General features: G+C 42.0%; 3 protein-coding genes across 3 annotated transcripts in view; 1 reads left to right on the top strand and 2 right to left on the bottom strand.

The window, feature by feature from the left end:
• LOC143325521 (neuronal acetylcholine receptor subunit alpha-7-like) overlaps positions 1 to 653 on the bottom strand; it is a 33,457-nt gene extending 32,804 nt beyond the window's left edge. The window contains exon 1 of the mRNA XM_076738633.1: positions 447 to 653. Coding sequence (XP_076594748.1) covers positions 447 to 516 — 70 coding nt within the window. The 5' untranslated portion in view covers positions 517 to 653. The remainder of the gene's footprint in view (positions 1 to 446) is intronic.
• Positions 654 to 5,873: 5,220 nt separating this feature from the next.
• On the top strand, positions 5,874 to 7,130 carry LOC143325524 (uncharacterized protein C3orf85-like). Its single transcript, XM_076738635.1, has 5 exons — positions 5,874 to 5,917; positions 6,044 to 6,079; positions 6,375 to 6,499; positions 6,618 to 6,703; positions 7,033 to 7,130. Exons 2-5 carry the CDS (start codon positions 6,046 to 6,048, stop codon positions 7,112 to 7,114), a joined length of 327 nt encoding a protein of 108 aa, XP_076594750.1. The 5' UTR covers positions 5,874 to 5,917; positions 6,044 to 6,045; the 3' UTR covers positions 7,115 to 7,130.
• A 116-nt stretch (positions 7,131 to 7,246) lies between these two features.
• LOC143325523 (neuronal acetylcholine receptor subunit non-alpha-2-like) lies at positions 7,247 to 15,059 on the bottom strand. Its single transcript, XM_076738634.1, has 6 exons — positions 14,747 to 15,059; positions 13,328 to 13,479; positions 10,696 to 10,740; positions 10,140 to 10,249; positions 9,077 to 9,992; positions 7,247 to 8,961 (listed from the first exon to the last, which is right to left on the bottom strand). The coding sequence occupies exons 1-6, from the start codon at positions 14,811 to 14,813 to the stop codon at positions 8,797 to 8,799; spliced, it is 1,455 nt and encodes a 484-aa protein (XP_076594749.1). The 5' UTR covers positions 14,814 to 15,059; the 3' UTR covers positions 7,247 to 8,796.
• Between the last annotated feature and the right edge of the window lie 11,404 nt (positions 15,060 to 26,463).

Below are 26,463 nucleotides of genomic sequence, written 5' to 3'. Positions count from 1 at the left end.
GAGGTGTTTTCTCTCAAATATACATTCTCACACATTCACACAGATTCAGAAGCCAGCATTATTCAACAATTAGTCAACAATACAGTGATTCACTCCAGTGAGCAAAATAGAGCAGCATAGATTGTGTCCACTTAAATTCAGGTTCAGTTCTTGCCTTTAAATTTAACAGTTTCTAATGCAAAAGCACGAGTTAGCAAATTGTAGAAAAATGCTTCCCACACAGACAAAAGCTCATTAGTCCCTTTAGGAATAACACATTAAAGACCATTAAAAGTCATGTCTAGATTACCCAACACACATGCTAAACCCCAGCATGAATATAAAGACTTTTTCAGTCAAAATCTAATTTGGACTAATTTATCTAAACACACTCATACACTCACTGAAGGAAGTACCAAAAACTTCATCCAGCGCGGACATCAAGAGCGACTTATACCCGAACCCACCTTTGAAAAGCATGGCCGCACAAAGATAAAATCCAACCGAACATGGTCCCCAAAACTTGTGGCACCGCATCTTGGCACCGCTCACTGGACTCCGCCGACCCCCGGCAGCGGGCTCTCTGTGTCGGCTAGACGGGGAATCTGCTCCGGCGTGACGGTGGTGTGAACATGAGGCTGGAGAGAGACGAAGAGGAGGGAGACCCGAGTGCGTGAAATAAAACAGACTGACAGACTAGAATGAGACTGGAGTTCAGACTGGCGCGCTCGCGCTGCTTCACAAACACGTTCCCTCACACCGAGCTGCACGGGGACGCGCGTGCGAGCTGGAGTTGGCCAGAAATATGGCGGCGTGTAACTTCACAGGTAACCCATGATGACTGTAACTATGGTAAAGTTTCTGTAGTGTCTGAGAGAAACGCCAGAGTGTTGCTTCCTTTAAATTTCCTCCTCACTGCATGAAGAGAAGCCTAATTTTGCTATTTAAATCTAGATGTATTTTTTATTCAAATCGCTTTAGTTAGATATTTACATCAAGAAGTGACGTCAGTGTCAAAGTAAGCGCTACTAACCTTAAAAGCCAGTTGTTCTGTGTCTCGTGCACTCACCTGTCTCTAGGCTGTGCTCACCTATATTTAACATAGGAGCATGCAGCAGGTGGGCCGTGTGACGTAGACAGCGTGTGTTTGTGTGTGTGTGTATGTGAGAGAGAGAGAGAGTTTGTGACTTTGCTGAGATGTTTACAGACTGTAGTATTTTTTATTGCTATTCCATTTATCATTTCAAATACAGATTTAGTATTAGCATTATTTGTTTCATTTTGTTTGTGTATTTAGTTCAGCATGTAGCACTTGTGCTCCCAGTCAGTGATGTCAAACCAGCTACTGTGACATCACAGATGAGTAGTAGTAGAAGCAGGAGGAAGTATTTTAAATCACTGTGAAGTTTTTTCTGCTCGTATCAGTTTTTTTTTTTTTTTTATAATATCAATGGCTCCAATGACTGTATCATGTGAAAGGGACTGCTTGTGATGAGCTCACAGGGAGCGTTTTATTGTCTTTCAGCTTATTGTTTTGCACAGCTGTTTTCAGCTCAAAACCTACAGTACACAACCTGCCCAGCATCAAACAACAGACCAAAAGGAGAGTATATATGGGGCTCACATTCATCATGTGGACAGAAACATAACTCTAAATGAATGCTGATGTCACTCTGTGTCTGCTCGATGTGTAAATAAGCAGTGTTTTGCTTCTCCATGTGAGCTTTAGAAATTGATAGTATGTCAGCGTTATGTGTTCAGCTTGTTGAGCTGCCCCCGGGTGTGCAGAAATCTATGAATGCTGGTTTAAATCAAAGACAAGGCCGAGGAGTCAAATGTGGCTGGAAACAAGAAGGACACGACTCGTTTCTCAGTGCTGGACACAACCAGGCCTGAACCTCTGGCCCATAAAGGAGGCGCAGATCTCAACCCTCCTTCTCTCACAGCTGTAGACTATCATTACTGAATGTGATGTGTGTCACACTGCAATTTCCCACTTTCATGTTACAAAGGGGTTCATCAACTGCATTCATGTCGTATTTGTCACCTTTTTGTGCAAAGCCTGGCTCATAATCAAATGACCTATTTATTCCAGTCCATAAATAATTCCAGTCGGAAATAGGATTCGACAGGCGATGAGGGGGAACACTGCACATTTCTGCGAATGTTCTGCCTCCCTTTTTCTCCCTCTCTCCCTCTCCATGGAACAGGGGCGTATCATCTAAGAGGCAGTCCTGTGCCGGTGGTATTAGACCAGTTCTTGCCATTTTTTATACCCCACATGTCTACGTCTCCTAAGTCTGGAGCTCCATCAGAGAAGATTTATGCTGTTAGATGTGATTTGGTACAGAATCCCATATCTGTCTTTGCTGTAGGTGGGCCGACAGCCACAGTGCGCTCAGTGAAACCTCTGATCACAACCTTCATCCTTGTAGTTGCTCTCACCGGGCAAACGTCTAGTCAGTGAGGAGGCGGTGACATTAAACTAATCCCCATTTTATCCAGGAAACCATATTGAGCCAACTGTGAACTAAAAGCTAAAAAAGTTTTGTTAAAACTACCAGTAACTTTATACTGAGGTGAGGAGCTGTCCGTAGTGCTGAAATCACCGCAGCAGTCTGATTTTGCAGCTCTTGGTTAGAAGTGTCAGATCTGTTTTGCCATGTATGATGAAACTAAAAATTAATAAATCACTAACAATTTCTTCAACATCTTCAGATGTTCTTTTGTCCAACCAACAGTCCCAAACCCAAAGACTCTACATGTACCATCATATATGACAAAGCAGCAAATCCTCACATTTAATCATGAATATAATTGTTAGTTGTAGCCTGAGAGTTTGCACAGTGAACCTGTTTCACCATAGACACATGCCTCCTCCTCCTCCTCCTCCTCCTCCTGTACTCTCAATACCGTTATGACACATGCTGTCACACACAAGAGAAAATAATACACAAACACAATCAAACCCTAACAAAAAAGTGCAGAATATTGAGATTGACTGAAATCAGAGCCTTCAATTCTTTTCACCACATATTTGAGAATTTCTGGTGAAACAATAAAGAAACAGCATTTCTCAGAAGCACCACAGATGTTTGACGCTTGGATGGCAGCCAAATTATATTTCTTTAAACAAAGATCAGAGAGAAAGTACAACACTTGTAGATTTAGTCAGTGTTCTGAAGTCCTGAGAGGTTGAGCTTTGCAGATCTCAAACCTCTCAGTACTGAGCTGAAGCCTCCAAACTGCCATCCCTTCTCCTAATGAGGACAGAGAGGGAGTCTGCTTCATATTTTGGCATTTTGAAATGCGCTGATAGGAGGTGAGCAGGAGCAGAGGGGAGATACTGAGCGCAGAAAAGGGTGTGAAGACCAGACAGAGCTGTTAATTCTCTATCTTTTATAAATGAGAAGTGTCCTGCTAATGGACTCAGTGGTGTGGAGCTGCTTCCTTCCTTCTTCTCTCTGTCCCTTTTCTTCTCCACAACCCTTTTGTCTCCTTCTTCTGCTTAAGACAAACCCAGCAAACACACTAATTACTGATAACACAGACAGTGCTACATGTGGATGTATGTGAACACCACCGCTTGAGGAAAAGCTAAAACAGATAAACTCAGCGATGACAATGGCAAACATGTTTTCACGTCAATCAACACTTGAATTGAACAAAATTCTGTATGAATTTTTCAATCTTGTATTTTGTTCAACACCCTCCTCGCCCCCTTTCCCTGTTTCTAAATTAAAAAAATATTTGAAATATGCGCCTGTCCCAGCAGGGTGCATGTGTGTGTGTGTGTGTGTGTGTGTGTGTGTGTGTGATAGAATGGGGTCAGATGAGTTTTAGTTTTGTCTGAGTCGCTACCTTTGATGTGTGGAAGATGCAAAGCTTTTGCTGTGACAGAGAGCACAAGGGTCCCGGAGCTACAAAAGGTGTGTGTGTGTGTGTGTGTGTGTGTGAGTGTGTGCAAGCATTTGTAAATCTGCATTTCTATGGATATGTGTGAGTGTGCATGTTATGTGTCTGCAAATGTACATTCATGCTTGTCATCTGGGCTTCTTCTGCCCTCTATTACATGTTGTTTTTCAGGTATGTGTGAATATTCGTCTGCATGATGGACAGTGCTGCAGCGGTTAGCACTGTTGCCACACTGCAAGAATGAACCCACCGGCCAGCTGGAGCCTCTCTGAGTGGGTTTCCTCCAGGTGCTCTGGCTCCCTTCCACAGTCCAAAGACGTGCAGGTTAAGTTAACTGGTGACTTTTAAAGTGCCTGTAGGTGTGAGTGTCTGTATTTGTCAGGCCTATGATGAAGGGACAGCTTGTCCAGGGTGTACCCCGCCTCTCGCCTAATGTCAGCTGGAGTCAGCCCCTCTGCAACCGTGCAAAGGATAAGCGGTTATAGATAATGGATGATAAAGTGCGTCTTGATGCCCCTGAAACAGCTCTGCCATTCGTCTCTGTTACACTGTACAGGTGGTGACTCAGTTTATTATGGGATGTCAAAGAAAGGTCAGGCATCTCAAACACACTTAGGAGTTTATTGTGGAAAAGGTCAGCAGTCCACAGAAGGTTGAAGGAGAGACACAGAGAGTCAGCGGGTCTGGAAAACACGAGCGGAACACAAAGCAGAGCTGTGCGTTGTGTGGGTGGACCACAACAATGTGTGATCAAAGAAAGGTTCACGTTTTAAAGAGGAGTTCATGCAATTCCATGCAGAGGGATACCGTCACACACTTCTATACGCATACTTACAGATGCTTAGGTTCATAAATAGAAGAAGTTTACATTATTGATGAGTTTTGTTCCATTTGACTTTTAGTTACTGTCTCTGAGCATCAACCCCCATCCTCACTTTGGCTTTTAGGTGGTCATTTACGTGTGGCTGCATCAGTGTTTGAGTGTAAATATTACATCCCACAAAGAAATTCACAGGAAGCTTGCTGCTAATGCTTTAAAGGATGTGAGTGGTAATGCAGCACCTTGAGAAGCGGAAACCCAAATTAATGCTCCTGGGACATGATTTGATGTTTTTGAAGTCTTACCAAGCCTTTCTTGACTCAAACACCAGGATTTAAATTCCCTTCCCTTAAGTAACATGTTCTGCTCCAGTTACATGCATCAATTGCAGGAACACAGGTGAAATTTAGGTTTAGTCACTTTTATTGCAGGATTTATGTCCAAAATGACACAATGAATGTCTGTTTTTGACCAAGTCTGCTTCCATCTACAGTGCAGTCTTAACAACAAAAACATTTATCCCCGTTTACGTCATACGATGCTGAAATGCTGAAGCGAAGCGTCTACCAGCTAAAGCTGTGGTTAGGGCGCCACCTAGTGGAAGAAATGTACACACACACAATGATTGCATATTAATAACCATAAAAACATTTCATACAATCAAAAATTACATTTATTTCAAGGTTTCTGTGTCTGATGAATAACATGATTAGCATTTATGGTTCCAGTGGTCATGTGAGAAGATATATATATTTATATTGGGAATGCTGGTATCATTTTTATTTTAAAAAAATAATGTTTTAAACATGCATGTGTGCATGTCATTAAAAACTGAATGAAGGTTTTAATAACGCACAATATTTCTGTCATGACTTAAAAACATTGGAAAAAAAGTGAGAATTGCATCAATCAAGAGTTGTGCAATGTGTTTGTTTACCGACAGACCATTAGTCCAGACAGGATCGTCTTTATGTCACTCTGAGAGCTTGCCTGTGTGTGTGTGTGTGTGTGTGTGTGTGTGTGTGTGTGTGTGTGTGTGTGGAGCCTTGAGTGGCCGACCTGATGCTTGACTCCATTCATTCCTGTCCTGGTAGAAAATCTATGAAAGAAGCTCTTGTTCACGTTCACGTTGAGACGAGAGATTCTGAGCTGTGAAGACACTCAGACATTCAGCCGAGCAGCAGTTCACTGCTCACACTGCAGGTAAATCTCACATTTCTGATACTCTTTATGTATATCACAAAGTTTGTGTGTATTTCTGTGAGTTTTGTGTTTGTTATTCATTTTCTTATTCGGACTTAAAACTTACATTTGTTTGCATTTTTATAGACATGAGGTTTGTGATCCTGTTTGCTCTTTTGAGTGGTGAGTCAGAAAATTAATGAATGACTGCATGTTGTTGAATCTTGGTTTGATTAATGTGCATTGATGTTTTAGACTTAGATCTTAGGACTGAGCAATGTAATCTGATTATTTTAGCTAAATTCGGATTTAGCCTGCATTACCAACCATTCCAGGTGTGCAAAACTTTTGCTAAAAAACACCTTCTACAAAAATGTGCATGACTTGGTTATTTGAAATTTAAACTGTGTTATCTGCAATTCATTATTCTTGCTCATCACCTTTGTAAAATCCAGTTATCTCTTTTTATTGTGTCCAGGGGTTTTTGCCGCCCCGTTCGTGAAGGAAGAGGATGCAAAGAGATTCATCAGGCTGAAAAGACAATCAGGATACTGGGATCCACACCACTCTCAGAACCAGTGGGGTTACACCATTCAGGAGCAGGTAACACTGTGAGCTGTGAATACATAGAATAAGTCTGTTTCAGCATGATTTATAGCCAGATAGCAAGACTTTCTCAGCCATTAAAGAGGCATTTCTATGCCATTTTTTCCCTCTTCAGGCAAACGAGTACTGGACGGCTCTACGAACAGATGCTCAGTACTACATGGACATGAGTAACCTGATGTTTGACCGCTCTGTGGCTACGTGAGTGAGATAATCAGCAGCAAAGCATGGGCCAGTTGTCCGTCAGTTTTATCCAGTGTGTCTTCCTGTACCATGACTGACATAATGCAAGTGAAGGCGCCTTTACTGCCATAATGTTCCCCCTTAGAAGAGCGTCTGTAACATTCATGCCTTAAGAGCTCTGAATTGTTTCAACAGATTTTTTCAGTCCGTTTATTTATTTTTTCTTCAAACACTAATGAATATCAAAATGAGCAGTGCTATTTTGTTATTCCAAAGCTGTAGATGATCGCATTTCTTTAAAATTGTAACAATTTTCCATATTTTTCTTCTATCTGGTTACCTTGCAGGGAAAACAACAGGCTGTATATGGAGATGCTACGCAATGCACGAGCTCACCTGGACAGCCAGACAGGTGGACGCAGAAAATAAACAAATAATACAGTGCAGAGTGTAATACTGTACTGTATTAAGTGGATGTGGAGTTTAAAAACAGTTAAAAGGGAGCATATAAAAAATATGCTTGTCAGGATTTCTGGAAACAAACAGTCCACACACTGAGGCGATGCTTCCGTTGTCCAGTTTAATAGATACAGTAAACAGAAAATGAATATCCCATCATGAGTTGAACCGAATAACCTTAATATCAGACATGTGTCAACACAAGTGAATACAACAGATTCAGAGATTCAACAATTCATTAATAATGTGCTCATTTTTTACATCAGGAGAAGAATTGATTTAACAAACTTCTTTTGAGAAAGAAAGTTTTTTTATTCTGTATTGCTGTTTTCTGCATCTCTTTAGTTTACCACTAGGTGGTGGTGTCATGTCATCAGTTACATATATATATTTTAGCACATCCCTTGTTTGTTTGAATGGGCTGTTCAAATGTTTCAGTTGAACATTGTGTATGATATCATGAACAGCCTTCATTTTCACTGAATGGTGCAAAATGAAATGTAGCATTAATGGTGTCAAATAAAGGATCAAGTGAAGTATTTTAAAACACCTTTATTAGCACAATAAAGTATATCTGAACCAATACAAATACCGTACTTTTTAGGACTGTGCAGTTTAAAGAAGAAATGTCCAAATCTCTTCATTTATTCATATACTTAATATTAACTGCAGTGACTGAAATATTGTAAATTGTAAGTATTCAACAGGAAAACAGTACAAGCTGTTCATATGTCACAAATAAGAGCTCTGATCAGTCATTTAATGTTTTTTTCTCTTAAACGTATGCTAACATCTGCTAAGATTGTGCAAACATATAAAAGGTTGCTGCATCTCTAATAAATGTGTAAGTTTGTTCAAATGTTGTTGTGCTAAATTTTCTTACCATACACTACTAAAAGGTAGTCACAGTAAAAGATATTTTGAGCTTCATTCATCCTTTGTCATTCTTATTGGGACAGAAAATGTTTGCATAAAATCAACAAAATGTTGAAGTAATCATTGGACACTGGGAACTTTAGACGGGTGTTTTAATTAATTTTTCAAACTATACCAGAGAGGAAATTTGTTGCAGCCAAATGAAAAATGGCAGACTGAAAACAAACTCATTACATACATGACATGAAAGGCAATGACAATTAGAAACATAACACAGTAATGAGAAAGTGAGCCAAGTACATAAAGTGAGCTTATTGCTTTATAGTTTCATTTCAGGCAGAGTAAAGTTGGTTGATGTTTCATATAATTTTAGCTTAAACCAGGATGTGTAATCTGGTGTACTGACAGCTGCATGCTACTTAAAGCCACTGTGCATAGAATCTGAAATTGTATGAATTTGGCAACTAACAGGCTGAAAAGCAACATAAGTTGCACCATTTTTCACCAAGATAATTTTATTTATAGAGAAACAAAACCTTATGCCATCTTCAGAATTTGAAATATGCTATAATGTGCATAAAAATGATACATATATGACCTGATGGTGTACCAAACATTTAACACAGTGAATGCAAAGAAGAAACCAAACCAACAAAAAGTCAAAGAGTCAAAGTTCTCCTTTAAACATCACCTGCAGCGCCTTCCTCTTACTCAGTGGTTTGTAGACTCTTGAAGGTGGATCATCGGTTGCCGGTGAAAGGGATGAGTTACTGCTACTAGTTTGAAGGTGGATCCTCACTTGGAGTTGAAGGAGGGATTGTCATAAACTTCTGCAGAGCTGGAGTGAAGATGAGGATAGTGCCCAGTATTGAGACAGTGAGGAAAGCCCACAGGAAGATCCTGTCTAACACCTGGGCCACAAACTTCCAGTCTTGTACCACCTGGGAAATAGAAGAAATGGGAGATGGTATGACGGCAACATATGCAGTATAAACATTCAGCCCTCAGAGCTCCTCTAATGATTACTTCAGAGCAATATGATCCAGCTAAACCCACCTCGCGGATGAAGTGTTCCTTGCGGATATGTCTGCTGATGTAGCGCACTGAGTAAATAGCCTTGTCCAGCATTGTTGCCCAGGCCTCGTCTTCCTTTCCCTCAGAAGTGGTCTGCCCGTGGGCCCCACTGTTCGCCCTCTGGCCTCCTTTCCGACCTCCGGAGCGAGGCTTCAGGTCAGGGCTCTCAGGGGCCAGCTCTGGGTAGTGGTAGCGGTCGGTGTGTCCACGCATGCAGAGCAACCTCGGCAGCTTCTGAAGGAAGAGATTACGAACCCACGGCGACATGGGGTGGTAGGTGGCTGAGGAGCGGTGGTGCACGTTGATGACAAAGACGGTGACGATGATTGAGAGCGTGACAAAGATCATGATGAACAGCAGGTACTCTCCAATGAGCGGGATCACCTTGGAGGAGGAGGGGATGATTTCTTCTATGACCAGGAGGAACACAGTGAGCGACACTAGGACGGAGGTTGAGAGTGAAAGCTTCTCTCCTTCATCTGAGGGAAGGTAAAACACCAGGACCGTCAGGAAGGACAACCCCAAACAAGGGATGATGAGGAAGAGGGTGTAGAACAACGGCAACCTCTTCAGAATGAAGGAATACGTGAGGAAGGGGTATGAATACAAGCCGTCCTTCCTGTTCCCTTTGGAACCAGTGGCATTGAGGATCTCCCACTCCCCATTATCAAAGAAATCCTTCCGATCCACCTGGTTGTCTATCAGAATGAGGTCCACCATGTTGCCATCGTATGTCCAGGAGCCAAACTTCATGGTGCAGTTCTGGCGGTCGAAGGGGAAGAACGTGACATCCATAGTGCAGGCGGATTTGTAACTAGCAGGTGGCGTCCAGGTGATGGCACCATTGTACCTGACAATGGCTTTAGTCATCAGGGAGCCCTCGAAGCGCCCATCAGCACTGAGGAAACATGGAGAAGAAGCAGAAATAAAAACAACATTCACTCTTTATTGCTGCACTTTACATACTGACAGAGTGTCTTAGTAGTTATCTAAGTTTCACATGAAGGTCCACAGATTGGTTCCTGGCACATCAGAGCAGCCTTACTTCTCGTAGAGGACAATGTCTGGGAGCCAGATGTTTTCAGAGGGAACTCTGATCGAAGTGATTCCCCCGTATTTCTCTGGATTCCATCGCAGCTTGTAATCAATCCACTCCTAGATAACATAAACACAGGACACAGGGTGCAGTATCATTAGACCAATATACAGTACATTACTTAACATTACTGGATTTTGTTTCCTGAAAGTGGATCACAGAGTCTCTTTGTCTGATTTAACCTGAGATACAAAAAAAATGCATGTTAAGTTAATGGTATTTGAAAATGCTTTACAAAAATCATTTACTGTATTAACCAAGCAGAAGTATTCACATTTTTCAGACAGACAGAAAAGAAACAGGTGCTGAATTTAATTCATGGAATTTAGATTGCTATCTGTGTTTCTGTAACAGACACTTGCTAATCCATATCACCATGCTCCTTCTCCAAAGACTATTACAGTCTGTGTAACTCTAAGCTTGTGTCTTCTTCTTGACCTCTGGATACAGACGGTAAGATTGATTGTAATCATTCAACCTCAGTTCATTTTTGTGTCTTGCTCACCTGACACAGCCAGACGTTAGTTGTCATTAGCTGGTTCTTCTCATCCTAAAACAGACAAAGACAACAGACAAAAGAGTATAATTAAAAGACAAGTTAAATAACCCAGGAGCAAGATAACAGTGTGTAGGTTGTAGGATGTTTCATTATTAAAACCTAGTACTCCCAATGTTAATCTCAAGTCTTTAACACATGGGCAAAGATAAAGAAAAGTTTCATCTTTAAGTCATTTGTAAATGCTGCAGTACAAGTGTTTTTGTAGCCTCTGTATACATCAACATACGTAGATATTGGTAGTTTGAGATTATCTAAGTCCACAACATGTTATCTTCACATGAATTTATTTATCTCTACAAACAAGAAAATCTATTGTGTATTTTATGTGAAGTAACTTGTTTAAAGCTCAAACTATTTGTCATCTGGATGCTTCCATCACAATGTCACATATGATAAGTGGGCAAGACGAGACGCCTGGTTAAAAAAATAAACTAAATCATCTTTTTCCTTTTCCATGAAATCGGACAGAATTTCATTTACCTCAGCAAACAAGGCAACAAAATGTGAAACCAGACGTGGATTCAGTGAACCAAGATGAAGCAATGTAAATGCAGCAAGAGGTACATAGAGGGAGATGGGAATAAAGAGATGGAGAGTGGTTGACACAGGTTTATTTCCACATCACTGGAGGAAAGTTTGAAAAGACTGACAGCAAAAGACTTGAGAGAAATAAACCTGGGTGAGAGATAAACAAAGACGTAGCAGTTGAGTGTATCCAGACCAGGCCTCAGCTGTCAAACTGAGTTGGATGTTTTGGTGATCACAAAGAGCAGAGGTGAACCATAATCTAATACAAAGCCATGCAGCAGCACAGAGAGACCCAGGGGACACCCACAGTGTAGCCCAGCTGCTGTGTCTTTGCTTAGCTCTCTTTTCCAAAAATCCAACAGATCACCATCCTAAATCTTGCCTCTCTGCAGAACCCGGAGAGGGTCTTTGTTATGACTGTCTTTGCCCAGCACAATGAAGGATGAAGAGTTAAACTGGTTGAGATTAATATTTCAAGCCCAGAAGAGTGGCTCCTCCATTAGCATCCTCCGTTTTCTCCTCTTGAACACCTAAATCATCTCAACCTATCACAGCCAGCCTCTGAAATATTAAAGGAACACTCCAGAGAGAGACTGTGTGTTTGTAGATATGTGAAGTGCTCCAGATCTATTTCAGGACCACGGAAAGCTCCACACTGTGACGCTGCCACTGGCCTGTTTGGTTTCAGCACCACGGACAGCGACACAGCTCTGCTGAGACAGATGAATAACGCAAAACCCAACTGTAGTTCTTAGCTGTTGTATTTCTGTCTGTTGACTCATTCTCTTTGTTTTGAGTAAGATTGTTTTCTTTTTTTTTTACTGGGCTAGTTCAATCTTATAAGTTGCTTTCACAGTTAAAGGATAAAGCCGGTGATGTTCTATATTTTTGCTGCTGTCAACAAATGTCTTCAAAAGACCAAAACCAACAACAACTCATAGACAGTTTCTGACTTCACCACTGTGTCCATGGCTCTCAGTACCAAGCCCACTGATTTCTAATGAATCTTCAAAAATGGGTCATAAATATATACTTATTAGGGGTGGTAAATCATGATATGGTCCCATCATGATGCATTACCCACAGTAATGATGGTATCGCAATACAGTGATTCTGCAATAGTCGATACATTGTTATCTGTGTAACTAAAGAAAAAAGACATGAATTATCTACTAATTCAATGAACTGTGGTGTTACTTTCACAGAATTTAACACGTGAAATGAATCTACCAAAAAGTGCATCAAGTCTTAGCTTAGTGCCTCACACACACTAACACACAGACACCAACTGCAACCTGTCCATGTCAGGAAAACTGGCAGGGGAATCCATTTAGAGCGCCTGCATGTTTTACTAAAAATATCTATATGTGGCGCCAGTATATTGGCAACGTATCACAAGAGGAAGTATTACGATATATTACCAAATCGATAGTTTGTCCTACCCCGACATGCCTTTTTTAAACGTTTATATAGACATATACAAATTTTTTAAAAATGAAAGTACTTTAAATCAGAAAACAAAAATCAAACAATTTCCCATAACAGCCAGGCCTGGTAGTTTTCAGAAAACAATACAAAAAAAGAGTAATATTTTGTTTTGTTGGGGATTCTTTACAGATTTATTGTTTCTAACAGCAGAACAGTGTGTGTGGGGTTGATCTTAATCTTCAGTGCCCATGATCACAGTAATAAAGTAAACTGTCACCTGGTAAAACCGTGTTGCTCATTGATTTTAACAGTCTTTGGATGAGAATGGAGGTCTATAGCACAGAGGAATACGCTGTATCAGGCTTTGACTACAGAAACAATATTGGCAAGTAAGATCAATTCATTGTTGCTTTTCATGTGAATTACCCCCAGACGTGTCCTTTAAGACACGGGTCATGATGAGGTTAAATACAGAATGAAAGGCTTAACAGCTTAATGTCTCTCTACATTTCTCCTTAACTAGTTTCAAAATGAGAAAAATTAGATGGCAGACTAATTGATTCATCTCAGATGAAGACAAGAGTGCATGATTATGTCTTTGTGATTTCAGGTGCGTTCTCACCACATCAACCAGCTGCGAGATCTTGAGTCCGAAGCGGACTTTGATAGTGTCGTTGGCGTGCTGGATGGGCCTGACCCAGCGCTGGTAGCCCTGGAAAAGGTTCCTCAGCAGGGCGTCCTCCATCTCCGCCAAGGACACAAACTCACTTTGAGCTGGAACAAAGAGAAGGAATGTGGATCAACAGCTTATTCATGTATTTTATCTTAAATGTTGTAAAAGCATAAGAATGATGCTACTCTCATTTAAAAAGGTCTTGAGAGAAGTTTTCAGCTACTTCTGGAAAGGGAAAGTCTGAGAGCTAACTACAGATTGGTTGGTGTCATCACCTGAACACTGAGATTAAATTTGCTCTGAATAGCTTTGCTCTCATAAGGTGACCTTTGAGAGAGCTTTCGTGCAAAGGAAAGATGGTTAGCACCTTGAAAATAGGTTTCAGCACAGTGAAATGGTTCCACTCAGGGTGCCAGATTTCCATAAATGTAAAAAATACATTGTTTAGAGGCAGGTATTATAGATACATCAGACGAGAGGATGATGAGTGAATGATGCAGGCTGCACTGACGAACAAATGGAGGGGGAGGGGACAGAGATAATATAACTGAAGCTGGGCAGCACATCAGTTCGCCTCAGGCAATATGATGTCTCTGGGGGGGGCAGAGACAGTACTATTGACAAGAGTAATGTCAGACACAGGGGACATCAAGTGCAAGAGTTAATGTGTGTGGTGAGGAAGAGTGTGGACCTTCAACCTGCCGCTGGTTTCTCCTTTGGCTCCTGTAATCATGGGTGAATCACAAGCAAACATAAAGCCGCCGACTGTAGTCAGTTACAAGGCATTTTAATGGCATTGGATTCCCTCTGTCTGTGCTTTCAAGGACTCTCAGTGGAGTCAGCTGGACACTGACACCCGATACCTGTTTGTGTTCCTGACCCATGGACTTCAGGACGAACAGCGGCGGGCCCTGACAGTTACTGTTGGTGCAGGAGTGCAGTGGTGTACGGTGGAATAACTCTTTTGTTTGTTCTAAATAGCATATTTCTGTTGCATTGTTGTCATTACAATTAGAAATCCAGAAAAAGTGTGCTCTTTTGATGGCACTGAGTCCAAATTTTGTCTAAAGTCCTCATCCTCAGACTAGTTCATATCATAGAAAAACAGACCTGAGAGGAGATATGGGAACACAAATTCTGTACCAAATTGCTGTGAGTGACAACAGTAAACTAGTTATTGATGAGCAGTGAATGAACAGATTGCTTTCTGGGAGAGGAGGTCATCAGGGGTTATGAAGAGCTGATTTCAGTCTTTATCAGACATGAATGTTGCACCACATCAAGCTCCTTTTCTCCAGACTGAAACGACACTTTCGTGGATACTGAAAATATTTAGGAAAAAAAAAAAATACACAAGAGTTTTCTTACCGGGGATGTCGGCGGGAGACACCGAGCAAGACACCGACAACAGTAGGAGGAGGACCGCCAACTTCATGGTGTGGTCCTAGTACGACTGAGCGCTCCTGCAGCCTCTTTCGTTACTGTCGGCCGTTCAGCTGCAGAGGAGTACAGCGCGCACACCGAGGCAAAGGCACCGAGGTTCCCATCAATACTAAGCGGAAAACAAGCCTTCTACTGCGGCTTCACGAAGAGCAGGGACCCGCTGTGAGGGCGCGTGTGACCGGTGTCCGTACACTGTGACTCCGGTCGAGGCGTCACTGGGAGCGCCTGTCAGCGGAGCGACTCTCCGGAGGAGGAGGGAGGAAGGAGGGGAGGGGGGAGGTATGAGGGATGACCGGGTGGGGCTGAGGCGTGGACCTTGAAACCCGCTACAGACCGGAAAGTTTGATGTTCATATGTATAATCCCGCTGGACTGCTCTGGAATTGATTTTATTGCTGACTGTCATGTGTATAAATACTGGAGTATGAAAGAAGAGTTTAAACATGTAAAAATCAACAGTATTTACACACTGGAACTGAATCACACAACAGCTTGGACATTTTTTACACATCTATATTGTTTCCCTTTCAGGAATATAGAATTTGGATGTGTTGTAATTAAAGTGGCCTGTGGAAAAGTTGGGTATTACGCAACATGTCGGCTACAGTACCTCATTCCCGTAGAGGGCTTTATACCCTCCAGTAATAGTGTCATTGACCACAGTGGCAGATGGCAGATGAAGTGAGATCAGTCGTATCTCAATCAAAGCGCTGGATGAGCATGTCAGTGTCGCTGCTCGTCCACTGGAGAGCGCTGATAGGAGGAGGACTGACCCAGGACCTCATTTTATTGGACATTACATGAAATGAAAGGCCTCTTCTGTTATTCAAAGATCCCCTCCAGATATGTTGCAAGGCGTGTAAAAATACTCTCCTTTTAATAATAATTCATGCCTGAGCCCTTGTCCCACATTAAATAATCCAGAATCTTTAAACATGCAAATATTCTTCGTTTCAAAAGTTTAACAGCAGGACACAAGATTCAATTCAATTCAGTTCAGTTCAAGTTTATTTACATAGCACCAAATCACAACAGAAGTTGTGTCAGGACACTTTCCACATAGAGCTGGTCCAGACCATACTCTTTATCTGCAGAGACTCAACAATCCCTTCAGCAAACGCTTTGCAACAGCGGCGAAGAAAAACAAGACTTCAGTGAAAGGTCTGTTCTTAGTGTACGTGGAGTGGAGTATTTTCAGACTCTGCACGTGCATCATTTTGCACAGTGAGGCTCAAACATGCAGGCAAAAGAAAGCCTAAGCAAAACATACTTTTGAGTGGAATGGGACTTTAAACAGGAAGGGGAACAGCAAACTGTGCTGAACCGCCTCTCTGGACTGCAGGTCAACTCAATGCTGCCACTATGTCTTAAGAACTCTCTGCAGCATAGAGCTCTCTCATCACCATCACTGATGAGAGGTCAGCATCTCTGCTGTGGGACGAGTCTAACATCTGGTGATTCTGTCCACCCACTGTTTGAAGCTCTTGAATTAAAGGGGCAGGTGGCAGGTGGGGCAGGTGGGGGCCTTCAGGTACCTGGGCACTCAAATAGAGAGAACATCGTTCTTTTCTGAGCACACTGTGTACAAGAAGGCCCAGCATATGTCTGCTGAGGAAACCCAAGAGCTTTAATGTAGGAAAGACATTTTAACACCTGCCTCCAGGTCAGTTATGAGTCAGCACTCACTTTCAAAATCACATCCTGGTACAGCTTTCGCTCTGTTAAACAACAACTCAAAAGCAGCTTGGTTCATCAGTCATGCAGGTAAAATAACAGGCGCCACCCAGCCCTCGCTATCAGATTTCTACACCCAGACAGTTTGACGTAAAACAACACTCCTCACACAGGACCATTCACACCCTCTCCATAACTCATTACACCTCCTGCTGTCAAGCTGTCTAAATAAAAACCCTCTGGCCAGGATAAATACATTAAAAAATCATTCATACCAACTCCATTAACATGATAAAGAAGGTGCACATGAAGCAGGGTTCAAACTTTTTCACATATTTAGACTTTAGAATCAAACTATTCATGTAAATACACTTATTCTTTTGACTCTATGTGTATATTTGTGCTACATGTATGTTTTTATTCTATGTGTATCAAATTTCCATTGCTTTGTGACTGACAATAAAGTGTTTTGTTCTCATTCTGATAGAAAAGTCAGAATATCCAATTAAATCAAGGTTCAGGAACTTCCTCATCCCTCCATCCCTCACCCATCATCCTCTTATCCCTTCATCCCTCACTATTCATCTCTTCATCATTAAATCCCTCAGTCCTCATTCCTTCACCCCACTTTTCTCCATCCGTATCCTTACACATATCCCTCCTTCACTATCTCAGCTCTCCTCCATCCATATTAAATCCTTCTAGATCTGAATCTCAGTGGTGAAACATAACTAACCCATTGCTTCAGTATAAAAACAGCAATGTCAGACTTGTCCTTGCAAATACTGTCAGGCATGTACAGGTCACCTTGTACATGCTCACACAGCCATGAAACACACATATATACGTGTGTAGGTGTTTCCATGTTGTGCGGCCTGTCGCGTCCTGTCACTGAATCTCCTGCCATGACTGATAGTTTCTGAAACTGAATAGACTCAAGGACACTTAAACAGCACACACTCTGACGTGTGTCACAGCTAGATGTTTCCAGACTGTCTATCCCAGAATGCATTTCTTTGTCTGTGTTCATGGATTGTGCCTATAGACGGAGCAAATGCGAGGAGTGACCAGCAGTTTGCGCAGACTCATGGGAACACCATCAAAGACCTCTATTTGTGAGGTGAGCGGCAGGTTTAGTGATCGAATGCTTCATCGCGTGTGCGAAAGGAGACGAACTGAAAAAAAATAGAAAATATCATAACTGTTACGTAACACTTCCATCAGTTTTTTTTAACTAACGCTATTGAGAATTTTATCTGAGCTCTCACAAGAAAGACAAAAATATGAAGAAAAGGGGAAAAGAGCGACCCTGCAGCTACCAATCCGGATAAAGGACAAGACAAAGAGAACAGAAGGTCTGATTCACACACAAAGAAAGAGAGACAGAAAAAAGAAAAGAAAAGAATAAGAGCGAGAAAGAGAGAGCTAAGAGCAACATGAACTCATTAACATCTCCCCACACAAGCACACACTGATGGCGATGGTAGAGGTGGTTTATACAATAAATCACAGCCGAGAACAACAACACTTTTGACGAAGAACTGTGTGCTGAGAAATCTGTACTGTGCCACCAGCTGACTTCTAAGAGAGTGTGGAAAATGTTTAGCTGAGGTGAGAAATAAGTTGTTGATAGAAAGAAATAGAAGGGTTTCATAGTTGAGTGTCTACAAACTTGGCAGCTTCCTGTATAAAAGGAGAAGAATCCAAAACACTGGATTTAGCAAGGTAACAAGTGAACACACACCTGCACAAAGAGGCACAACACACAGAGCAAATTCCCTCCCACTGATGAGGAAAATCATTGATCAAGTGTTTTTTCAGGTTTACGTTTGTGTAAAAGTCAAACATGGTTCGGGTTACTGCACTGATGACACCTAATGTACTTAATATGTTGCTTCAACATTTCAGTTTAATTCGTTTATAAAGACTTTGTTCAAGATTTGCTCACTTGCGTCCCTCTTGTTTTTCCTTTTTGCTGATTTCTTGCACTGATTGTGTAGGTAACATTGTTTTTTATTCACTGCTTGTGTTGCGCAAGTGTAATCATTTATTGCTTTAATAGCTAATCGAACACCTGGCCATGGGGCAACGTTTGAAAATGAGCTTTTTGGATAACTGTTGCATAGTTGGAGTGATGATTAATGTACATTGTCCCTGTAAAAATATTTTAAAAGGAGTGTGGAGCCATGGCAGTGATCAACATTTGAACTCTGAAAGTTGGGCCTCACACCAGCACAATGAAACCCTGGCAAGAATCAATTTTCTGAGGTTGGTGTGAAAATCTTTCTTTGGGACTTTCTTGTTCCAGTTAAAACTGTTGACACCGAGGTCTGTGGACTAAACAAAGTAACTGGCACACTGCCTCTGGAAAGATGCGCAGTAGAGATTTGAAGTTCTCCTTTTATATTTTTATTATACAAGCACCATGAAACAAATATCCAGGCAGAAATTAACCTCTTAAAGCTACATTTTGTGAATTGGCTGGATTGACCGTGAAGAGGTAGTTATGGGAGACAGATTTGGAAATGAATATCGGTCCTGACAAGTATAGCAAGATAAACACAGAACACACAGAACACAGGCACACAAGACTCAAACACACTCACACTCACACACACACATGCATACGGGATATTCTGCAGCTAACCAGGCATGAAGCACACATTTTCCTTTGTATTTTTATTCCTTCCTCTCCCTCCTCTCTTCTCTCTCGCCCTCTCTCTGTGACACACTCCCTCCCCCCCCGTGCTCCTCTCTCTCATCCTCCATGAGTTGAAGTGACGGGGATAACGGGATGCTGATTATCACAATGAAATTATCCTGATTTTCTGCTCCACTTGGAGCCGTGGGGCGGGCAGCTGCTGCCTCCGAGATCGTCCCGTCTGCCTCGCCTCTAATCATTCGGAAACATAAATTCTCCCGGGCTGGAAACCTGCCGGTCCCTTCCCAGACGACTGTGGGCTGCTGCACAGTGTGTGTGCATGTTTATGTGTTAGTTAGTGTGTGTGTGTGTGTGTGTGAGAGAGAGAGAGAGAGAGAGAGAGAGAGAGAGAGAGAGGAGACATAAAGTGGAGGGAGAATACATTTTCTGCATCTGTGTATGTGTGTTCACCAAATGTTAGAACTTGTTTGTGTGTGTGAGTGTTGTTTTTGTTTTCTCAGCTGTTGTTGAGCTCATAATTAAAGCCTGCATAATTTGGCTTGGTGCAGAAATATTTAATAAATAATAATAAAAAAAAACAGCCTTGTCTCGGAAGGCCTGCGGGTTTAATCTTAATCTGTTTGTTATTTTAAGGAGTTTAAAAAACTGGTGATAAAGGCAGCAAAGGGAATCAAATCTCACACAAGCTTCAAAGGGAAACACCAAGTCAGTGGTCTCACACATGCTAATGCTATTAGCCCACTAATGCTACCACCAGCCCTTTAAGTGAAAACCTGATAACTTTGTAAGCTTTGCAGTGACGATGGAAGCCAAAGAAGCTTTTAGAGGATGCAAACTTTTCAAAATCAGTCAAACTTCAAAGTGATCTGATGCAAAGATCCCCGCTCATCAATAATGAAAGAGTTCGGTCAATTGATATTTTAAACATCATAAAGTACCAAAGAACTGCAGAGCAAAATAGATGGAAGGATTTGGACCAGATCAGAGGAAAGGGGGATACAAAAGAGAGCAGAACATGGAAACCAGAGAAAGGAAAGTGAGGGATTAGGAGAAAGTGGCCACTCAGCACGAGCCCAGTGAATTCTGGGATGGATGACCTTCAGGGTAAAATATTAATTATAACACAGAGCTCAATGTCAGCCACTGCTGTGGAAAGTTAGCAGCAGACTGAGCTTTCTCACTCAACAGACACTCACACAAAATATTTATTGACCTCTAACATGATACTTCAAGCCAGACGTCCCACTCTGATTTTCCCTTTGTTCTCGTGTGACTGACGTGATTCGAAGAAAAGGCCGCTGATTGTTTGAAACTCGAGCCTGCCAGACAGTGTAACAATACTGTCTCCTTCAGATAACGCGCTGTGGCAATGACTAAGGAGCAATAATCATGCAGCACGATTAAAATAATAATGTGGATTCACTGGACTGTTTGAGAGATTCAAAATATTCGAACAAAAACTGAGTGAAAACTGATTCCTTTAGGGCATAAAACGTGCAAATATTTGTTTTTTAACAGTTTCTGTGGCCATCAGTGGGTCAGCTGATCCATCACTGGTCCAGACTGAAATATCAACATCTTGTGGATGATTAGACATTTTGTAGAGACATTCAAGGTTTCCAGTGGATGAATCTTGATGACTTTGATGATCTCCTCACCTCTAGCACCACCATGATGTTTTGGTTTTGAATAAAAAAACAGAGAAATTTATGAAATCATGATATATTTTTTGTTCAGGGTGAAATGTCTGCAAGTAACAGATGGATAGGAAGTGATAGCTTTGGTGTTTGAAAAACAAAGAAAATTCCCATTAGCCTCACCTGAACTTTGTGTTTAGTGCCTCTACATCAGATGACCATCAGGAATGCACTGGCTTGTGCATCCTCAGGGAGCAAACATCTTCAATGTCTTGCCCAAGGGTACTTCCGACATCGAACTGCCAACTCTGTGGTCAGTGGACGACCCGTTCTACTTCCTGAGCCATGGCCTCCCCGTTAGACTCGAAGTTTCAAATGCAAATGTCTGCTTGAATTTCTTTATTTGTCTAACCAATGCTTCCAAGAACGTTTTAAATCAACATGTGGTGTTTTCAGGCAGCAGTCAAGACCTCTGAAAGCTGACAGTGTTGATGCATGTAATGTAATAGTGTTCTGGGGCATCTAATGTATGTATGCACTGTGAATGAACCCTTTGGCAGACATAATTGATGTTGTTGCAATTATTGTACCATCCATTTCAGCTTCACATTTCTGTGCTAGGATACATAGTAGGCACTTGTCAGTGTGTGTGTGTGTGTGTGTGTGTGTGTGTGTGTGTGTGCCCATGTGTTAAATCTGTTTACACATTGTGAGGACTTGCCGTACTTTCGGTTAGGATAAGGGTTCTCACAGAAATGAGTGTAAATCTATGTTATGTCCCCAAAAGTGATGAAAACATAACATATGTGTGTGTGTGTGTGTGTGTGTGTGTGTGTGTGTGTGTGTGTGTGTGTGTGTGTGTGTCAGAACACTTCAGTCCAGAGCCAGTTTGGAGAGAGTCAATGAACTCTGGCACACCAAAGATGTTGTCATCAGATGTGAGTCAGCTGTGGTTTGTGTGCTTGTGTGTGTGTGTGTGTGTATGTGTGTGTGTGTGTGTGTGTGTGTGTGTCATTTGTATTTGTGCATACATGCATGATTCTCTCCATGTATGTGTCTGTTTGTGCATATGTCAGTGCATGTATGCAAAATTGCAGCTGTCCACCTGTTTTGGTCGTAGTGCAAATATGTATGTATGTAAATCGTCATTTGCATATTTTGTCCGCGTTTGCTTTATCAGCCTGCACATTTTGTATATACTGTCTGCAAGTGTGTCTGACTGTCTGTGTGTGCGTGATTATGTATATCTGTATATAGGAATGAATTTATGTACGCATGTGTGAGTGATGAGGTAAATCCTCTGAGCTTTGCCCCGTAGGGTGCCAACTGAGAGGATGTGTCTGACTCTGTGCGTCAGTGCCCATGAGGAGTTCACAGTGCCTGCTGTCCCAGGAGAAATCAGTCTCTATTTCTCACAGTCACAGAAATGTTGTGTAACCTTCGATAGCCTCTGGACAAGACGGACAGATAATGAGGCACCTTCTGCCACGCACTGATATATGCAGTGTGTCACATGAAGCCTTTGAGATGGCATCTGAAACGTCTTGAAGACTTCACATTGCATTTATACCCTCACCCTTGTTCCTAACATAAATTTCTGTTAGCAAATGGACTGTTGAATGACACCAAATTGTAATTTTCTCCAAAAGAAAGAGTTGCTCTGGACCAGAAAATCAGTGCAGCTCAGAAGAAGGCCAATGAAATCACTAGATATCCAACAAAACTGTATACAACCACCCTTCAAGCACTTCATAAATTTTGGGTAGAGCATCATCTTAATCATGATCGTCATCATTCTTTATAGTTTTACAATATTGTATCATTTCAGGAAACGTGTTTGAGCAGATGTGAGAAGTGTAATATTCTAAAGATATTGTTGCATGGTGTGCTGTCGTACCAGAAGGGCAGCACACACTCAAACAGGGACTCAGCTGTGCCAAAACCCCCCGCAGAGCTGTTGTATTAACAAATGACTCTCTAGCAATTCACTAGAAGGTGTGAATTAATGGAGACTTTCTTGTTGTGCAGTAGCGGTCCTTAAACTGCCTCCGTGTTTCCTTTATGTACTTTTTACCTTTAGATATGATTCATCCAAAGATACAGCAGTAGATGTGTCGCAGCGCTCTCAGGCGATTTGACATTTCAGGGTTCTGCTGTGTTCTGGTTCCAGCTGCTGTCCGAGGTGCTGAAGCAGCACCGGCAGGGCTGAGCTCTGCTGTCGCTGTCCGAGGTGCTGATCTTCTCTCTTTCAAACACCATGGAGCCCAATGGGTGGATTTTCACCTTGGACAGAGCTACACTAGCTGTTTCCTTGTTCCCAGTCTGGATACTAAACATAATTGGCTGCAGACTGCAGCTTCATATCAACTGTACAGACATAAAAGTGGCATCATCTAACTTTAACTGCGAGGAAGCTGATAAGCGTATTTCCCAAAATGCTGAACGACAGTATTTCTTGAACACTGATGCTTGTTTTCTGTTTTGTATCTCTGTGACACGGCCATGATGGTGTCAACACATTTTCCAAACTAATGACGTTGGGTTTTATTGCTTATTGACAAAGGAGCGTATGAAGCATCCACACAAGTGATGAGACAGCTTTTACTCAAGAGCGCACGGATGAACCAGTGTCCACCCTTCAGACTAAGAACAGTGTTATGTCCTTCCATTCTGTCTTTTAACATTTCTCCTTTTCTCCTTTTAGTTTTCCTCTTACATGTCAAATATTTTGACATACAGGTGTGTGTTACATGCTTATCTGCCTGGTTTTCTTTAATTGCCTCAGCGCTCAGCAGGTGGTGTCTCTACTTAAAAGAACCAGGGCTTCAGTGCTGCATGAGTTTGCAAGTTTCCTTGATGTTGTAGTAGTAGCCCTAAAAATCAGGTTGCATAGTACAGTTCTACATTTAGTTTCTTCTTACAATTATACATTTTCCTGATAGCCCACATATCCAAAACAGCACTGGATAACACACTGTGAACAATATGTCACTAACACACACACACAATAAAGAGCATGCAGCATTTTTAGGGCAACAACGCTTCCTTTATTATTCTGTATTATTTATTATTCTGATCTACAGAAACACAATAAAAAATGAATGTGTCCAACCACCAACCTCTCCTGTTCAAACAGTATCGGTCAAGCAAAGACAGTAAGAAATGTTTCACTAGAAAAAGAAAGTCACATGTAAATAATATGTCAGATGCGCATCGCTCCTTTATTTATCAAGCTACAGTATCTGTTTCTCTAAAAGTCAACAGAAAATGTCGATGATGGTTCCTCTCAAGCCCAAAAAAGAGCCAGAAGCATTTTTTGTTGCTCCACCAAAATGCTCTTTCTTAATTCTAAGACAATGTTTCTTCATCCATCTATAAATATTCATCAGAGAGTAAAATTAGAAGCCTGCTCTTGGTGAGCATGTCTGAGCGTGTGTTGGGTGTGTGTGGTGTGTGTGGTGTGTGTGTGTGTGTGTGTGTGTGGTGTGTGTGTGTGTGTATGCAATATTCTACTTCAAGAAGCAACCATTTATGTGCATGAGGGGACCCTGCATGTGTGTGTGCATGCGTTCAGAAGGCTCCCATTGGAATGAATTATTTAGAGGAGAGTCTCTTTTACTTATCCACGGTCGAGCGGCCGCAGGCACATAAAGTTCTGCTCCCGACGACACAAGAGACTACCCTAATTCACCACCCACCCTTCTGCAGTGTGCCCCCATCTCACCCTCCAACCCCAGCATAACTTTTCCCAGCATGCTCGAGTGGTCCACTGCAGATGTCCCCTCACCGCAGCCTTGCTTCTTGGTAGACAGGGCGCCCTCAGTCTATTGTAGAAAGACCGAGGGGGAAAGACAGAAAGAGACATAGAGAGGACACGAGGGGCAAGAACAAGTTATTTTATGTCAGACGAAAGAAAAAAAAAAGAAGCATGTAACAGAATTATCATTTATTTTTCAAAAAGTTAAATCACAAGAGCCGACCAAAAAGCATGAAATGAGATCCTACAGGCACACCCGCTGTGACAAGTCCGTCCTCCTAGAGTCCTGCTATCTAACAGCCGGATGCTAACAGTCGACGTCAACAGTGAAGAATCATGTAAAATATTCATCCATGTGGCTGGCTTAATAATGTATTATCCCTCAATTTAGCACCCAGAGCTTTGCTGCGCTCCGCTTTGCTCTGACTGCCAGGCCAGTCACTCAAGAAAGATCAACAGCTTTAAAATATCAAACTTACACCATTACAAATTCAGATTAAAGTGGCTGCAGCTTTCTAGAAGCTGTCAATTTGTGTGTCTTTATCAAAATATTTCTTAAGCGGCATCCAAAAATGTCAAAGAGAAATGTCTTTGTTTGGGAGGCATGCTGTGATTTTAAAAGAGCGCAGAGCTGAAGTAACAACATTGTCTGGCTTGTTTACTCGTGCCACATTTCTCATTCCCCGTTAAAAGTTTGAAGGGCAGCTCAATAAGTTGAGGGAGAGCCAGTTAGGAAAATGTGCATGCATCTCACAAATGCTGTCCAAATATAGCTGGTTCTCTGGCTGATCTCTTCATTCTGTGGCAGCCAGGCGCTGCTGTGACCCTGTCAGGCATCAGACTGAGACTGATGGGATACTATGTGTGGCTGTTGTACGGCTGCGGCTACATCTCCATATTTATAACTAGACCCCATCCATCCCATAATCCGCACGTAGCAAGTTTCATTCTGCCGCGTGCACACATGGACTCACACAAACACGTTCACACTCTGTCACTATCTCGCTCTCACTCTCATTTCCTCAGGTGATACATACAAGCGTCCCCTTCCCCTCGTAAATGCACACGAACACACACGAACGCACAGAAATGTGCACATACTCATTCACTACTGGCAAGTAAGGATTAAATGTGAGTGGTTGTTGGGAGCCACAGGGTTGGCCAATTCAAAGCCAGAGTCAGACTTCAATCTGACTGGAGGTGAAGAGGGCTGTGTCTTCACCCTCCCGGACTTTCAGCGTGTGTGTGTGTGTGTGTGTGTGTGTGTGTGTGTCTCAGCGCTGACAGGCACATTCAGACTCAGCCGTGACCTTTGATACAGGCAGGGGAAGAGGGATAAGTCAGAAAAAGAGGGGAGCTTCAAAGAAAAACGCTTTGCTGTGCTTTCGCTTTGGAGACACAGTTTTGGCCACATGGAATTTTGCTTCACCCAACGTGCATCGGTATGTGTGACTGTGTGTCCTCACTGATTCCTCGAGCGGCACATCCAACCAAAGTTCCTGTCTGTTCTGAACTCATCCCAAAACTGCTGGAGTAATTATGAAAATTTTACCAAATATGTTCCATAAAATAATAACTCTTGAACAAATCAAACAATATTTGGCTGCAATGTATGCAATGTAGTTCATCAATGCAAGAATTCATGTGCGACGTATGGACCCTAACTTACGGTTCTTTATGTATTTGCAGTTTTGTTCCCAGGACCTAAAAAAATAACAGCCCACCCTCAGTGGTTCCTCACCATTTGGCTCCCTCGTCACTCCCTGTGTTCATCTCTCCCACCCTCCAGTGCTGAGCCCTCCTCCCCAATATCATACCTCTTTGGTCCCACTGTCTTTTTCTGCGTTAGTGACCAGTGGCTACAGACTCTTTGAGTTACTCCTAACACAGAATCCTGACCACCTGCCTGCTAC

This window comes from Chaetodon auriga, chromosome 9 (genome assembly GCF_051107435.1).
Source record: "Chaetodon auriga isolate fChaAug3 chromosome 9, fChaAug3.hap1, whole genome shotgun sequence".
NCBI lineage: Eukaryota > Metazoa > Chordata > Actinopteri > Chaetodontiformes > Chaetodontidae > Chaetodon > Chaetodon auriga.
This window is presented reverse-complemented; position numbering and strand designations above follow the sequence as displayed.

Bases quoted from the DNA above. Each gene is read 5' to 3' on its own strand.
- LOC143325524 (XM_076738635.1), top strand. From the start codon at position 6,046: ATGAGGTTTGTGATCCTGTTTGCTCTTTTGAGTG. The intron at 6,080-6,374 runs GTGAGTCAGAAA...TATTGTGTCCAG, and splicing joins CCTGTTTGCTCTTTTGAGTG to GGGTTTTTGCCGCCCCGTTC. The intron at 6,704-7,032 runs GTGAGTGAGATA...GTTACCTTGCAG, and splicing joins TTTGACCGCTCTGTGGCTAC to GGAAAACAACAGGCTGTATA.
- LOC143325523 (XM_076738634.1), bottom strand. From the start codon at position 14,813: ATGAAGTTGGCGGTCCTCCTCCTACTGTTGTCGGTGTCTTGCTCGGTG. The intron at 13,480-14,746 runs GTAAGAAAACTC...TCTTTGTTCCAG, and splicing joins GTCTCCCGCCGACATCCCCG to CTCAAAGTGAGTTTGTGTCC. The intron at 10,741-13,327 runs GTGAGAACGCAC...TGTCTGTTTTAG, and splicing joins TCTCGCAGCTGGTTGATGTG to GATGAGAAGAACCAGCTAAT.